General features: G+C 39.6%; 1 protein-coding gene across 2 annotated transcripts in view; it reads left to right on the forward strand.

Moving 5' to 3' along the window:
• Rnf17 (ring finger protein 17) overlaps positions 1–16502 on the forward strand; it is a 99072-nt gene that overhangs the window by 72226 nt on the left and 10344 nt on the right. For both annotated transcript variants that reach the window (XM_090342429.1, XM_090342430.1), the window contains exons 26-30: positions 2255–2541; positions 7095–7258; positions 11005–11124; positions 12998–13078; positions 14647–14772. In XM_090342429.1, the coding sequence (XP_090198555.1) occupies positions 2255–2541; positions 7095–7258; positions 11005–11124; positions 12998–13078; positions 14647–14772 (778 nt within the window). The remainder of the gene's footprint in view (positions 1–2254; positions 2542–7094; positions 7259–11004; positions 11125–12997; positions 13079–14646; positions 14773–16502) is intronic.

Here is a 16502-nt window from a genome sequence, read left to right on the forward strand (position 1 = left end):
TTAGGCTGGTTCTGAGGCTTAAACTCAGAGCCTGAGCACATCCTTGAGTTTTTCAGCTTAAGGCTAGTGCTCTACCATTTGAGTTACAGCTCCATGTTGGGCTTTTTTGGTAGTTAATTGGAGATAAGAATCTCACAGACTTTCCTACCTGGGCTGGCTTTGAACTGCAATTCTCAGATCTTACCCTCCTGAGTAGCTAGAATTATGCGCATGAGCCTCCATCACCCAGTTTTTCCATGTACTTTTAAACCCAGACTGCATCTTACTTCTCTTAAAAATGATTTATAAACTAACGCCTGAGAAGCCAGTTCAGAATTGCTCATTTCCTTATTCAAAGCCATTAGCTCTAACATACTAGCTTTTATATTTCTTCCTTTTCGCTGGTTTTCCTTTGGCTTAGGAAGGTAATGTAAATGACAATGAGTACCAAATCTGAGTCCCTTTGAAATCCTTTTCTTTAAAATGTTTAGGCTTTATGCTGGTACATAAAGCGGTTGGTATATTTAACATGTTTTTCTGCAGCACAAAAATGAGTAGTCAGAAAGTATTTGACATATTCAGAGATCTTTTTAGGCACTAAGTTAGGGCAACTTTGGTCTAGGGAAGCAAGATTAGAATGTTGCTGTAGCCCTAGCTTTCTCCTTACTCCTTCTAGATATGGAGATGTGTTATAATCTCAAATCTATGTTCTAGGCAGCAGTTTTGTGCTAGACCTGCCAGATCTCCTTAGATGTAGTTAGAGTGCTTGCCTAGCATGCATGAAGACCCGGGTTTTGATTCCATGATACCACATACATAGAAAAAGCTGGAAATGGTGCTGTGGCCCAAGTGGTAGAGCTCTAGCCATGAGGAAGAAAGCCCAAGGAAAGTGTTTAGGTTCTGAGTTCAACCTCTAGGACTGGCAAAAAAAAGCCCTGGAAGTTTTGCCTAGTGGTAGAGTGCTTGGCCAGCATGAACAAAGACCCAGGTTCAATTCCTCAGTACCATATAAATACAAAATGCTGGAAATGGTACTGTGGCTCAAGTAGTAGAGCTCTAGTCTTGAGAAAGCCCAAGAACTGGCAAAAACAACAACAATAACAAAAAGTCCTGCTGGGCTCTGGTGGCTCACATCTATTTATAATCCTAGCTGATGAGGAGGCTGAGATCTGAGAATCTTGGCTAAAAGCCAGCCCAGACATAAAAGTCCCTGAGACTCTTATCCAATTTACCACCAGAAAACTGGAAGTGGCACTGTGGCTCAAGTGCTAGAGCTCTATCCTTGAGCTGAAGAGCTCAGGGACAGCATCCAGGCCCTGAGTTCAAGCCCCATGACTGACAAACAAAAAGAAAATAAAAAATAAAAGCCAACAACAACAAAAAATGGGACCAAGGCTAACTGGTCTGATGTGATAGCTACCCAAGAGCAGAGCTACCTTGGCTTCATGTCTTTAATCCTACATGTATTTCCTGGGCTTCATTTGCTTTAAAGAAATTCCTTTAGTTAAGTGAAAAATGCTGGCAAGTAAATGCTAATTATGTTATCTGGCACCAATTTTTTTTACTACTATTGCATCATGAAAACTAGTAGCAGTCCTAAGGTGAGAGGTTCGGGAGATGTTAGGGACATTATATAGTTAAATTGTCTCATCAGGGCTTTTTTTGAAGAAAAGTATACAAAGTTAAATAAAAAGCTCTAATTTTGCTAAAAAAACCTAACCAGTGTTAACATTGCATCTTGTAATTTTAAGTTTTTGTAGAATAAAGTTTGTTATGTTAGTAAACAGACAATTACACCAAGGTTTTAGAAATCAAATATATGCACCTGCATCTAATAACTGGGTAGTGGCTTTTTAAAAAGTGACTTGTAATCTATTTGTATCATTTTATGAGTGTTGCTAACTGTACCACATGTACTGTTCTAAATGTAGGCTAAATTAGAGTCCACTTGACAGTGTTCTTTTTTCCAGAAGTAGTATAGTACTTGAAAAAAACTTACTAGGGAATTTTGAGAGAGAATAGCATATTAGCATGAGTAAGTAGTTTAAAACTTGCAAGTGAAGCTACATTGCTTTTTTCCTCATCAGTCATAGTTATAATTTCAAATAACTTACATTGTAACTTAAATTATTTTCACTTTCATGTAGAAAACTAAATAAAACCTACATTTTAGCAAATATTTTCTTTAAATCTTATATAAGTTTGAAAGATCTTTTTATGTTTTCTCAGATTTTTACTTGCTGCTCTCTGATGTGTTCTTTTATGAATATTACAGAACTAGTAAATCAGATTACAACCATTCATCTGAGAAGTCTCTAGAAGTGCCCCTGGAACAAGGAGACTCTGCCATTACTGAGTGTAATAAAATTAACTTTGACCCTGATAAAAAAGCTGTTGATAAAATCAGTGAACACAAGATATCTGAAGTGAAAGAGAAAATGCCAGAAACAAGAATCACTGGATGCTATAAGCCACCAACTATCCCTAACACAGAAGTATTTGAGGCAATAGTCAGCTGCATTGGTGATGATGGGACTATATTTGTGGTCCCTAAATCATCAGGTAAGATCTTCTCTGTTGGGAAGGATTTGTTAGTAACTCTGGGCCTAGCAGCTCAAGTTCTATTGTATGATAGACACCATTGGAATACTTGAACTTCATTATCAAATGCTTGCTGCCACACAATGCATGCATATAAATTGCCTTTAACAGTGACTACAACATAAAAGCTATTTGAGTTTTTTTCCATTATTGTTTTAATTTGGCAGTAATGTTTATAAGTATATGAGTGCTATTCTCAGTATAAGAAAAAAGTAACTTGGAATTTCCATTTTCATTATAATGACAGATTGAGTTAATAATCTTTTCAAATGAGATAAAATACCCATGTAATATATGTTGTTATTTATTTATTTATTTGTTGGTTGCTCGAACTCTGGGCCTAGGCATTGTCCCTGAGCTCTTCAGCTCAAGGCTAGCGCCCTACCACTTGAACCACTTCTGGTTTTCTGGTAGTTAATTGGGGATTAATGTCTCAGGGACTTTTGTGCCCAGGCTGGCTTTACATTGTGATCCTCAGACCTCAGCCTTCTGAGTAGCTAGGATTACAGGCGTGAGTCACCTGAACCAGGCTACTTCCGGGCATTGTCCTGAACTTCTTTTACTGGAGACTTCCACTCTACTACTTGAGCCACAGTACTGTTTCCAGCTTTTATAGTTTATTGGAGATAAGTGTTTCAAAGACTTTACCTGCCCAGGCTGGCTTCAAACCCCTGATCCTCAGCCCCCTGAGCAGGTAGGATTATAGGTATAAGCCACTGGCTCCCAGTTCCTTGATTTTCTTTATAGTCTGTCCACCTACATGTGAACCACTAAAAAATTGTTTATCTGTCTTTCAAGCTTGAGCTAAATAGAACCAAGAGTTGCATACTATTTTGTGAGGTTACATTAAAATGTACAAGATTCATCACCGTGATACATCTGACTTCCATTCATTTTTTTTGTAAATAGTGCTCACAATGAGCAGATTATCTTTCACTGTTTATATTTTCTTCTGTTAATGGGCATTTATGTTCTTTCAAGGTTTTTAGGATTACAAAAAAAAAATGCTTCTACGAGTCTTCTTACTACCTGTCCTGATGCCTACAGGCACCATTTTTCTTTATTATTATTATTTTTTATTGGCAGGGTAATGTATAGAGGGGTTACAGTTATATTCACCAGGAAGTAGGTTCATTACTTCTCAGACATTGATACCCTTCTCATGTTTTTGTCCCCATTTCTCTCCCCCACCCCCTTCCAAGTATCTTTGTTTTTCCCCATTCCCTTTCCTATTTCAAATAAACATATACACAATATACCAGGTAACAGAGTCAGATACAGTAACACTATGAGATTAACCAAAGGGCAAAAAAGAAGAGAAATAGCATAGTCCATTAAGAACAACAATCACACAAGATAAAGCTCTTGTTCCATAACCTAGAGATCCTTTCATGTAGTCTCATCCTATATGACCTTTTGTATCTAGATTTTGAGCTATTGTAATCCTCTGCTAGGAGAGTCCTAGATGTGTACTAATTATTTCAAATGAGCCTATGTTCTTTTGGGTCTGGCTTACTTCATTTAGTATGATTTGTTCCAAGTCTTTCTATTTCTTTACAAATGGGGCACTGCCATTCTATCTGATGGCAGCATAGAATTCCATTATGTATAAATACCACATCTTGTTAATCCAGTCATTTACTGAGGGGCATCTGGGTTGGTTCCATATCTTCCTTATGGTAAATAGTGTGGCAACGAACATGGCTTCAGGCATCATTTTTCTAGCATCTGTACCTAGTGTAAAGAACTAGTGGATCATTTAGGATTATATGGGTGAGCTTGCCTTTTCTAGGTAATTCTAAGTTGTTTTTTCGAAGTGGTTTATGACATTTCTGTCTTTACTAGCAGCTCATGAGAATTTTTATTAGTGTCCTCACTAGCACTAGATATTGTCCAGTTTTGCCCAGTGAGTGTGAAACTGTATCAGTATAAATTGTTATATTTTCTTGACTATTTCCATGGCTAAGCATGTTTTCTTCTATTTCTATCATTTGCATCCCCGCAGTTTTGGAATATCTATCCTGAATTTTGATCACTTTTTGTTTTCTTGCTTTCCATTTGTGGGGCTTGAACTCAGGTCAGGGCCTGGGCTCTATCTCTGACCTGTTCTGTGCTCAGGAATAATGCTCTACCACATAAGCCACAGCACCACTTCTGGCTTTTTCTGTTTATGTGGTACTGAGGAATTAAACCCAGGACTTTAGATATATTAGGCCAGCATATTCCCAGCCCCTTTGCTCACTTTCAATTAAACTGTTGCTTTTTCATCCATAGTTCCCAATATATCCCACATCCTTATTCTTTGTGTTATGTTGTAAATATCTTCTCTCTGTTTCTCACTTGGCAGTATTTTTTTAATATTTTGGAACAGAAAAACATTTTAATTTACCTTATTTACTTTGGTTTTGCCTCTCATTAAAAAAAATCTCTATTGAGCTGGGCACTAATGACATATATATATATATATATATATATATATATATGGGTTGCTTTGAAACTTTCTACCTATTTATTACACTATTTGTCTATTTCGCATCCCATAACACTCAAAATTTTTGATGGCCTCAAAGGCTCTTGAAGCTTTCTCCTCTTCCTCTAGGTTTACTTGGTTCTTTAAAGCCATGTGCTTTTTTAGCCCTGCTACTTTTCTGGAATACATGGTGTTGCAAAGTTTGCAAAATCAGAAGGCTGAGGCCAAGTTAGGCAAAGGTGAAGAAATTGTGAGAAATGTGCTGAACCCCCATGGCCTTGGAAATGTAGACAGACACGCAAAGTTGGAGCCTGGAGTGGCTACTGGTAGAGTGCTTGCCTAGCTTGAACAAAGACCCAGGTTTGATTCCCCAGTACCACATACATCGTAAAAGCTTGAAGTGGTGCTGCTCAAGTGGTAGAGCTCTAATCTTGAGAAAGCACAAGGACAGTGCTCAGGCCCTGAGTTCAAGCCCCAGGACTGGCAAAAAAAAAAAAAAAAAAAGACGTGGGCACATTATTTTATAGTTCAGAGCATTAGGGGAAAATAGGGAGAGAATTCCGCAAAGATAGATATAAGTAGCTCAAAGGAATCCTTCTGAATGTAATAATCCTAGAGTTAGAGACTCCTTCAGTGACCAAACAATTCACATCCTCCTCCAGCATTGCCCAGCGGGATTAACACCAAGTGACCTGCTTTTTCCCCCACTGAGATCAAAATAGACAGGGGAGAAAGAGGGAAGGCCTGCATTGATACAAGTTTGGAGATTTTTCCATGGAAACACACACACACAAAGCACATACTTGGAAACTCGGGACCCTTTCATGGCTTTAGGTTCCCATGTAAATGCTTCCTGAATATAATGTGGGCCTGTCACATTAAATTCAGCACATCTGGGCCTGGGACTTATTAGGCTACCTACAGATATGGGTATTGTAGTTATGAATTACCTCACCCTTATTTTTCTAAATAGCTTTATTTTTTAAAAGAAAATCAATATATATAGTTGGCTGTTTTAAACATTTGAGTCCTAGAGTAATAATGCATAATCCTGAAGCTTTGTTTGATGCCTTTTATGATTGCTAACACCAGTTGACTGTTGAATACTTCTTAGTAAGGTAGATGGTGTTCATGGAGGAGGAGTCCTACAGTGCTGATAATACAGGTAGGTGTTGTCACGACCAGTTACAGAGGATGATTCGAATGTGACAACTAGCAGAGATGACAAAACTGAAGAAGGCCTAGGATGAGACTGCCTTCAAAGCTTGCTTTATATGGTATTAGTTATAGGATGCAATATGCGCACTATGGAAATACTGGGCCAATTAGCAGTTAAAGAAAAATTCAAAAAAAATTTTTGGTCAGTCATAGAGCTTGAACTCAGGGTCTAGGTGCTATTCCTGAGTTCTTTGTCCCAAGGCTAGTGCTTTGCCACTGCTTTCAGTCACAACTCTACCTCCAGTTTTCTGTAAACCAGGCTGAAACTAAGGATCGCAGTTTGAAGCCAGCCTACACAGGAAAATTCATAATACTCTTATCGCTAATTTACCACCAGAAAACTGAAAGTGGAGCTATGGCTCAAGCGATAGAGCACTAGCCTTGAATAGAAAAGTTCAGTGACAGCACCCAGGCCTTGAGTCAGCCATCACCAATACCAACAACAAAATGAAAACCTGTTAGATTTTTTAATTTATTGATTGGTTCTATAAAGGCGATTACATAAGTCAGACAAAGAGTACATTTCTTTCTGAACAGTGTCACCCTTCCCTTCCCTACAAGTGTACAGTTCATTTCAACAGTGTCTAGTGATTGTCACTGCTACATTTGTTTACCCTTTGTCCCTCCATTTTTGTGCCTCCTCTTACCCTCCCAAAGACACATGAACTCCAGAAAATAGATTTTTGTGAAAGTGCAATTACCCTGATTTTTTAAAGTTCCCTTTTATTATCTACATTGTCAACTTACTAAAAATATTAATGACTTATCAAAAAGTGGTAAGAGAAATTTACCTAAATGCTTTCTCTGTTTTTGGTCATTTCTTCAGAGATGGAACTCATAAAGATGATGAATGAAATTCAAAGTAATTTAAAGTGTCTTGGCCTTTTGGAGCCTTACTGCTGGAAGAAAGGAGAGCCATGCGCCGTCCGGGGGTCAGACACCATGTGGTACCGCGGCAAGGTGATGGAGGTGGTGGGCGGCACTGTCCGGGTGAGTCACTGCTCCGGTCTCCTTCCTTCCAAGTGCCACAGTAGTTGGTCTGCTTTTGAATCTGAGTGCAGGAGATGTTCATTAGCACATCATCTGAGGAAGTTGTGCAGTCACGTCAGCCAGGTGTACTTTATGGTTATTTGTAATAGCTATTCTTCTTTTGTATCTTCCAATATATTTAGTAATGGGAATACTCAGAAAATAGCTTCCAGGCAGGATTTGACTACTGGAGCCTAAAGAGATAGGCCACTTACCTCTAAATAGTAGTCCTGAGTCCCACTCACATTAAGTAAAACAACCTGATTTTCAGTATGTTAAGTATCTCTCCAGCAACTTGACTTACCTGCTCAACTAGTCTTATGGTGAGGCTTTTCCAGAAGAATGAGTTAGCACTGTGTCATTCAAAACCTTGAGAAAAAGCTTCCTGTACTGAGAAGTAAATACGTGAAAGTACAAATAAAAATGTCTCCATCTACTAAACAAAGCAATGATTTACTAGGTATAAATACTTCCTCAGATATTCTGTACTTTACAATTTTAATTTGAACTGAAATGAATGGGAGAAAAGTTTTGAGGAAAGCCATGTTCTGCTTGTGCAAGTTCTTTTCTGGGCTGGGCATGGTCGCTCTCACCAATCTCAGCTACTTAGGAGACGGAAGGATCGGGATTTGAGACCAGACTGAGCAATATTAACTAAGGCCATAAGCCAGATACATCCAGATACATCAGTAACACATCTGTATGTCCAGCTACTTGGGAAGTATAAGCTCCATCTCAATTGACTAGACAAAATGTGAGACCCTATCCAGAAAATAAAGCAAAAGTTGACTGGAAGCATGGGTCAAGTGGTGATGTACCTGCCTAACAAATTCAAGGCCTTGAACTTAATCTAGAACTAAAAAAGTTTATAATGTTGTCACCTAATAACTATATAACACTGGATTGCTGTTGGCTTTTGTTAGCTTCTTTCACATATAATTTGTTAACTATCCTAGACACACTACTGCTGGCCATTTTAACAAGAAAATGGGAGCTCAGGTTGAGTGGCCATGAAGACCATCCTGTCTGTGTTCATGGCAGGTGGGGCTGAGGCTCACACCAAGGCATCGAGTTCTGAACTTTTTTTTTTTTTTTTTTTTTTTTTTTTTTGCCAGTCCTGGGCTTGAGCTCTGGGCCTGAGCACTGTCCTTGGACTTTCTCAAGGCTAGATAGAGCTCTACCACTTGAATCACAGCACCACTTCTGGCTTTTTTCTATGTATGTAGTATGAGGAATTGAACCCAGGTCTTCGTGCATGCTAGGCAAGCACTGTACCACTAGGCCACTCTCCTGGCCCTAGTTGGGAACTTTTTAAGTCTTGTTCTTTGTGCTGGACTACAAACTTCTAACATTTTTTTGTTGGTGGTCCTGGGTGCTGTCCCTGAGCTCTTCCTCTCAAGACTAGCACTCTAGCTCTAGCACTTCGAGCCGCAATGCCATTTCCATTTTTCTGGTGGTAAATTGGAGATAAGAGTCTCATAGGCTTTCTTCCCCAGGCTGCCTTTGAACCTCCATCCTCAGATCTTATCCTCCTAAAATAGGATTACTGTTACAAGCATGAGCTACCAGTGCCCAGCTTACAATGGTTTTAATACAAATAAAATACTTCCAAGGGCCAGGAGCATGGAATAGTGGTAGCGTGCTTGCCTGGCATGCATGAAACCCTGGGTTCGATTCCCCAGTATTACATACACGGAAAAAGCTGAAGTGGCACTGTGGTTCAAGTGGCAGAGTGCTAGCCTTGAGCAAAAAGTGTCCAAGGACAGTGCCCAGGTCCTGCGTTCAAGCCCCAGGACTGGCAGAAAACCCCCCAAAAACAAAAAAACCACTTCCAGGTCCACAGTTAAATATTTGGATACCCAATTGGTTCATGTGTTTTGTATATGCATAGTCACTTTTTACATGTATTTGAGTGATTCAGATAACCCCTGTTCTTTTCTTCTTTATTATAATGCTATAGTAAAATTCAATTTTTAATCAAATTTCCCACACACATTTGTAAGGTTCTAAATGAACCTTGTTAAAAATTTCTCATACACAGGCCGGAAGCGTGGCCTAGTGGTAGTGTGCTTGCCTAGCATGCAAAACCCTGGGTTTGATTCCCTAGACCCACATACACAGAAAAAGTGCTGCTGTGGCTCAAGTGGCAGTGCTAGACTTGAGCAAAAAGCGGCTCAAGTGGTAGAGCACTGGCCTTGAGAAAGCTCAAGGACAGTGCCTGGGCCCTGACTTCGAGCCCAGAACTATCAAAATAAATAAAAGTCGATCTGAATGTGCAGGTGAAGAGTGATATGCTCATTATAAGGGCAGAAGAAATAATTTATTGTTAAGATAATTTAGAAATTGAGTTGTCAGAATGCAGTCATTTCAAAAAAAGGGTTTGTAAACTTAGGGACCTGACTCTTTGCAGAGCCTCTTTGCTCAAGCTTCAGCACCACCAGAAGAAAAGAAAAAAGAAGGAAAGGAGAAAGAAGGGAGGGCAAGGAGGGAAGGGGGGAGGGAGGAAGGAGGGAAGGAGTTTGGCAAGAAGGAAGGAGGAAAGGAAAGAAGGAAAAGTACTGGAGCTTGAATTCAGAGCCTCATGCTCTCTTTTGCTCACAAGCTGGTACTCTGCTATTTGAGTCACACTTTTCAGATCAGCATTTTCCTGGTTAATTGTAGACAGTCTCCAACTCTTTTTTTCCTGGACTGGTTTCAACCCTTAATCTTCTAGGTCTCAGCCTCCTGAGTAGCCAGGGTTACAGATATGAGCACGAGCACTCAACTGAGAAATTCCTTTAATTAGACAAGTTTTAAAAAATCTGACTTAAAGACTAGAAGGAAAGATCTGATATGCTGTCCGATAAGGGAATACAGTCTTGCTTTTTTTCTGGAAAATGTTCAAATTCAAATTTATTCTAGTGTGCCATTTTCTGAGAAAATTAAACATTTTTGAGTATGTGTTTATTTCATGATAGCAACACATAATTTCTTCAGAAAAGATGAGCTGAGCTGGGCACTGGTGGCTTACACCTTACTTGAGTACAAAACAGGGACAGCACCCAGGCCCTGACTTCAGGCCCCACGACCATCAACAACAAAAAAAGATGAGCTAGGGGCCAAGAGTTTGGCCTAGTGGTAGAGTGCTTGCCCTGCAGGCACAAAGACCCAGGTTTGATTCTTTGGTACCACGTACATAGAAAAAGCCAGGAGTGGTGCTGTGGCTCAAGTGGTAAAACATTAGCCTTGAGGAAAGCCCAAGAACAGTGCTCAGACCTTAAGGTCAAGCCCAGGACAAGCAAAAAAAAAAAAAATAGATGAGCTAATGCTGGGCACTGGTGCCTCACGCCTATAATCCTAGCTACTCAGGAGGCTAAGACCTGAAGATAGACTTTCAAAGCCAGCCCAGGAAGGAAAGTCTGTGAAACTCCAATTAACCACCAGAAAATCAGAAGTGGTGCTGTGGATCAAAGTGATAGAGTGCTATCCTTGAGGGAAAGAGCTCAGCAACAACACCCAGGCTCTGAGTTCAAGCCCTAGGACCAACCAAGGAAAAGAGAGAGCTGAACACCTCCAAACAGGATGAAACAGTTTATTTTTTATTTTTCCCAGGTTAGACCCAAATGCCTTTGTTGTTATTGTTGTTGTTAATACTGGGAAATCTCCTCTGTCCACTAAACTCACAAGCCTAGTAAATTTGAACTGTACATTTATTTGGTCTCTTTCAGGTACAATACTTAGATCATGGATTCACTGAGAAGATTCCACAGTGCCATCTTTATCCTATTTTGCTATATCCTGACACACCCCAGTTTTGTATTCCTTGTCGGCTCTTTCAGACTGTACCGGTGTGTGCATAGTAATTTGTGGGATGCTTCATTTTAACTGACTGTTTTATATTGATATATTTTAGAAATTAGAATGTAAAATTATTTTCATTTACAAAAATGCTATAAATAAGTGTAGTAACACAGTTAAAGGGACCTTATGATGAAAACCTACAAGATAGTACTCTTCAGTGTAAAACTATAAAATTAGGAATTGGAGATGTGGTTCATTTGGTAAAGAGCTAATCAGTAAGCCAAAGAAGAGAGTACTGAGTTGAAGTCCCAGACTCATACCTAAAAAAAAAAATCTACAAGGGCCGGGAGTTTGGCCTAGTGGTAGTGTTTGCCTAGCATGCACAAAGACCCAGGTTCGATTCCTCAGCAACACATACATAGAAAAGGCTGGAAGTGGTGCTGAAGCTCAAGGGTAGAGTTATAGCCTTGAGAAAAGTCGAAGGACAGGCCCTGAGTTCAAGCTCTACAATAGCAAAAAAAATTTCTATGAAATTATACTTACAGGAAGGCATTCCATTTTTAACATTCTGTACTTCACATGAAGTTTAAAGAAATTTGAAGCTGGTAAGCTGGTACTCAATTTAAAAAAAAAAAAAAGTAGTATATTAGCCAGGCAAGGTGACTCAAGGCAACCTTATAATCCTAGCTATCTGGGAATAGGAGATTGTGATTTGAGGCCAGCTGAGCATAAAAGCTCATAGGACTCCATCTCAGCCAGTGGGTGGGCGTGGACATGTGGGGAAACTTGAGTAGGTCAACCTGGACACAAAGGGAGACCCTACCTCAAAAATTACCAATGCAAAAGGAGGTTGGGGCCACAGCCAGTGTAGTAGAGCACCAAGTTTAAGGTCCTGATTCAATCCCCAGTACCTTTAAAAAAATTTTTTTTTGTTTTTGCATAACTAAAGCTAAGTTTAATGATGTAAAACAGTAAACTTTCCATGTGACAGAATTCCTGTGGCCCTGGGATCAGGAGTGGCTTGGCTGGGGGGTGAGGGAGTCCTTGGTGAGTCTGCACTTGGTAGCCTCTGCAGGGGAGCCACTAAAGGAGCTTCTGGGGCAGGAGGGGGCTGGGGCGGGCAGTGCTGTTACCTTGTGGACCTGGCTCTTTTTTTTTCCTGGTGGTACTTGGTACAGAACTGTGGGCCGAGTGCTCTGCCAAACAGTAGCTCTCTCATTTGAGCCAGTCTCTAGCCCTTTTGCTTTAGAAAATGTTCAGATAGAATCTCCATTTCTGCCCCACCTATCCTAGATCACACATTCTCCTATGTTTTTTGTTGTTTGTTTTTGTGCCAGTAGCAGACCTTACACTCAGGGTCTGGGTGGGGTCTAGTTTTGTTGTTTGTTTTTTTTTTTGCTCTAGGCTGGCACTTAACCACTTGAGCCGCACCTCTACTTCTTTCTTTTTGGCTAATTAATTGGAGATAGTCTCATGGACTTTTTCACCTGGGCTGGCTTTGAACCACAGTCCACAGATGTCAGCCTCCTAGCAGCTAGGATTATAGGTGTGTACCACAGGTGCCACCTCGTGTCCACCCAGCATTTTGCTGGTTGAGATAGGGATCTTGGACTTTTTTTTTTTTAGTAACTCCAGCTTTGAATTGTGATCCACCTGATCTCTTCCACTGGGTAACAGTTATGAGCCACAGCAGCCAGCTTTGTGAGAGCATGGCAGTCCATGCTCCCTATTGCACATGTACCATGGGTCTGTGCAGGCATTTCATTGACAGTTGACACTGTGTCTGTTTGTCTTTCTGTGCGTAATTTGGCAGTACTGACCAGCATTAGCCACTTAACGGCTACTTCTAAACACTTACCCTTGCTCCCTGCCTGTACCAGGTTATGTGTGGAAAATCTTGCCTTTATTCCTTCCCTGTAGGTTGGGAATGTTTGGCAGCCTGATGCAATCGAGCTTCTTAAGGAACTGCTTTCGAAGAGAGAGGTGGACCTCCATGTTGTGGTAATGTGTTTTTAAAACCTGTAGCTATTAAAATTGACTACGATTTTATAGTCACCATAAGATTAAGGAACTTTTTAATTTTTTCAGTTGTACAAGGAGTGTACAATTCCACAGGTCAGCTTATGAGCACAGTGTACTCCTCAATCGCTCGCCTCCTCTTCCCCTCCTTACCAGCAAGTGATGGAATTCAGTTTTTACATAATGTACATTGAATAGAGTGACTGTATGTGATCACTCTTCTTCCTCTATCAGTGTGCCCCACTCCACTTAACTCTCCGTGCTCCCGCAAAACTTATTTCAGCTTCCTGAAATTCATTTGTTAGTTTTTGTTTAAAGGAATTAACACCATTTAATTCTTCCTCCCCTAAGTATGTGGTCCTTTAGTCAATTTATTTCTGTTCATATGAATATAACCCTGTATATTCTCTCATGCATGTTTGTATTTTAAATCTAGCTTCCTCATATGACAGAAACATGTATCATTTGTCTCTGACAAACTTGAATTAACATCAATTTTTCTAGTCCCATTTATTTACCTGAAAATGGCATAATACTCTGATAGATGGGGTATTTTTATGACGAGCCATGCTCTATGTCCTTATATGAATATAAATTTTCCATTAGTATATAAGAAAGTACCATCTTGGTCTATTCTCAGACTGGAGAGGACCCACTTTCAGTCTACTGGAATTGTATTCTCTTTGTAATAAACTTATCATTTATACAAGAAAAAGTGACTACTTGAGTTCTTAGACATGTGTAAATGAGTTTAATTTTGCACAGGTTTCTGAGTACTTTCATAACCATTAATCTCAATGGTTAAGTGAAAGTTTCATTATTAACAGCTTCCTTATTTGCCTACACAGGCAGCAGTACTGCATCATAGAGGTGTTTCTAAATACGTACCACAGATTTTCAGGCTGTAGCCATGTCTGCCGTACTGGCAGGCACAGGAGGGACAGGAGGATAGCGTGTCCTCAAAGGCAGCAAAACAAAACATGAGCCTAAAGCATCCATACTGCACTGGAACATGTTGAGAACCATGAGACAAGTAAAAAGAATCAGGAGGATCTGATTCAGAGATGACAATGTATTTTCCTTAGGGAAAGGTGGTAGCTTCCTAACAGAAGCAGAAAACAAGGCAGAGATGTTTTTTTAGGAAATAGTATATAGAACCATAAACAGTAGATGACTTATGGTTAACATAGATTTTTGTCTGCCCTCAAGTTCCCAGAAAATCTGGTGTGGAAAATAGTGTACACCCAGGATAGAAATCTGAATTCCCTTCGAGCCAGGACTAATGGAGCCTTTCAGGGTTCTGAGAGTTGTGGAAAGAGGCGGTCCATCCTCCCGGTGCTTTCAGGTCTCACAGCTGGGCTTTTGGGGAGCTCACATTTACATAACCACAGTGGTACAGTGACTAAAGACTGCTACCTAACCTGTCATTCAGAGTCCTATAACTGTCTTGTACTACTGAGACTGTCCAAGGCCTGTTTTCACATTAGCTGTCTATCAAAGTTTAGTTGAGCTTTTTTCTATTAACCTTCTTCTTTGTTGATATTAAATAGGAATTGCCTGAAAACCCATGGAAGGAGTTGTCTGTTCATCTCTATTTTGATGGAATGTCACTTTCCCACTTCATGGCGCTCCATAAATATTGTACTTTTGAACATTCTGAGGAGATATTTAAAGAAGTAAGAACTTTTTTCTTTTTTTTTTGTTGGTCATGGGGCTTGAACTCTGGACCTAGGCGTTATCCTTGAGCTCTTCAGCTCAAGGCTACCAGCCTACCCCTTGAGCCACAGCCCCACTTCCCATTTTCTAGTGATTAATTGGAGATGAAAGTCTCCCATTCTTTAGTGCCCAGGCTGGCTTTGAACCTTAGTCCTCAAATTTCAGCCTCCTGAGTAGCTAGGATTACAGGTGTGAGCCACCTTGCCCAGCTATAAGAACTAATTTCCATTTTTAAAAAATCTACAAAAAAAATCTACTGTACAGAAAAAATTCAGATTAAAAGTTTGTAGTTTGTTTTCTACCAGAAGTCTTAAATATGATTCTACATATCTGATTTTAAGAGCAAATATTAGAATTTGTAAGTAACTTTTATTGAGAGCAGTATACTGTACTATGCTTCATACATCTCTTAAGACTTTATTTACATTGAGTCAACTAATTTTTCTGTACTTTCAAATTTACTGAGACACTTGTTATTCAGTGTTGTCTGAATGAACAATGGATGCATATGAAATTTGCAGAAAGGGCGTCAGAAAGGGTGCCCTCTCCTGATACAAAAATACTTTTTCCTTTGGCTTAGCATAAAAGCTTTATTTGACAGATTGAGCAATCCTAACCCAAAATTCCACTATTGAAAATGATCCCAAATTCAGATTTTTTATTAAAGAATTTATTAAGATTGATTTTTACATCATATTTCAAATGTCATGCTTAACAAACAAGTGTTCAAGAAGGGAATCTCTGGGGCCGGGAGTTTGGCCTAGTGGTTAAAGTGCTTGCCTAGCATGCGTGAAGACCCGGGTTCGATTCCTTGGTACCACATACATACAAAAAAAAAAAAAAAAAAAGCTGGAAGTGGTGCTGAGGCTAAAGTGGTAGAGCTCTAGCCTTGAGAAAGTCCAAGGACAGTGCTCAGGCCCTGAGCTCAAGCCCAGGACTGGCAAAAAAAAAAAAAAAAAAGAAGGGAATCTATATATACAATCACTGGCCCAAATTCAGGTTTTTTCATGTCAACCTGATGCTTAAATTGTTTCAGATTAGATATGATACCTGCATAAATAATAAATAAATAAAAACTCCAGTCTGAATCACCTCTGGTTCAATTGATACCTGCATAAATAATAAATAAATAAAAACTCCAGTCTGAATCACCTCTGGTTCCAATTATAAGTGCAACCCAATTCAAATAACATTTTTCCCATTTGTCTTCTCATGGGAAACTCATAGCTACCTGTTGAACTTCAATAACTAGCTAAACCCATGCTTCTATTTTTTAATATTTTATTTTTACATTTTTTTTTAATTGTGCCAGATCTGGGCTTGAGCTCAGAGCCTGAGCACTGTCCTTGGACTTTCTCAAGGCTAGAGCTCTACCACTTGAGCCTCAGCACCACTTCTGGCTTTTTCCTATGTACGTGGAACCAAGGAATCAAACCTGGGTCTTCGTGCATGCTAGGCAAGCAATCTACCACTAGGCAACACTCCCAGCCCCTGTTTTTTAATATTTTAAATATGTTTTCACATTTCAGCCTACTAAAATATGCATCATAATAATTTACATTTCTAGAGCCACAATTCATTAGTTACTTTGTTGCTGCTGCTGCTTTTATATCACCCAAACTGGCATTGAACTTATAATCCTTTTGCCTCAGTCTCCTCAATTACAGGTGACATGCCACCAGCTTCGCTA

The sequence above is a fragment of the Megascapheus bottae genome, chromosome 11, assembly GCF_031878675.1.
Source record: "Megascapheus bottae isolate mThoBot1 chromosome 11, mThoBot2.hap1, whole genome shotgun sequence".
Taxonomy (NCBI): domain Eukaryota; kingdom Metazoa; phylum Chordata; class Mammalia; order Rodentia; family Geomyidae; genus Megascapheus; species Megascapheus bottae.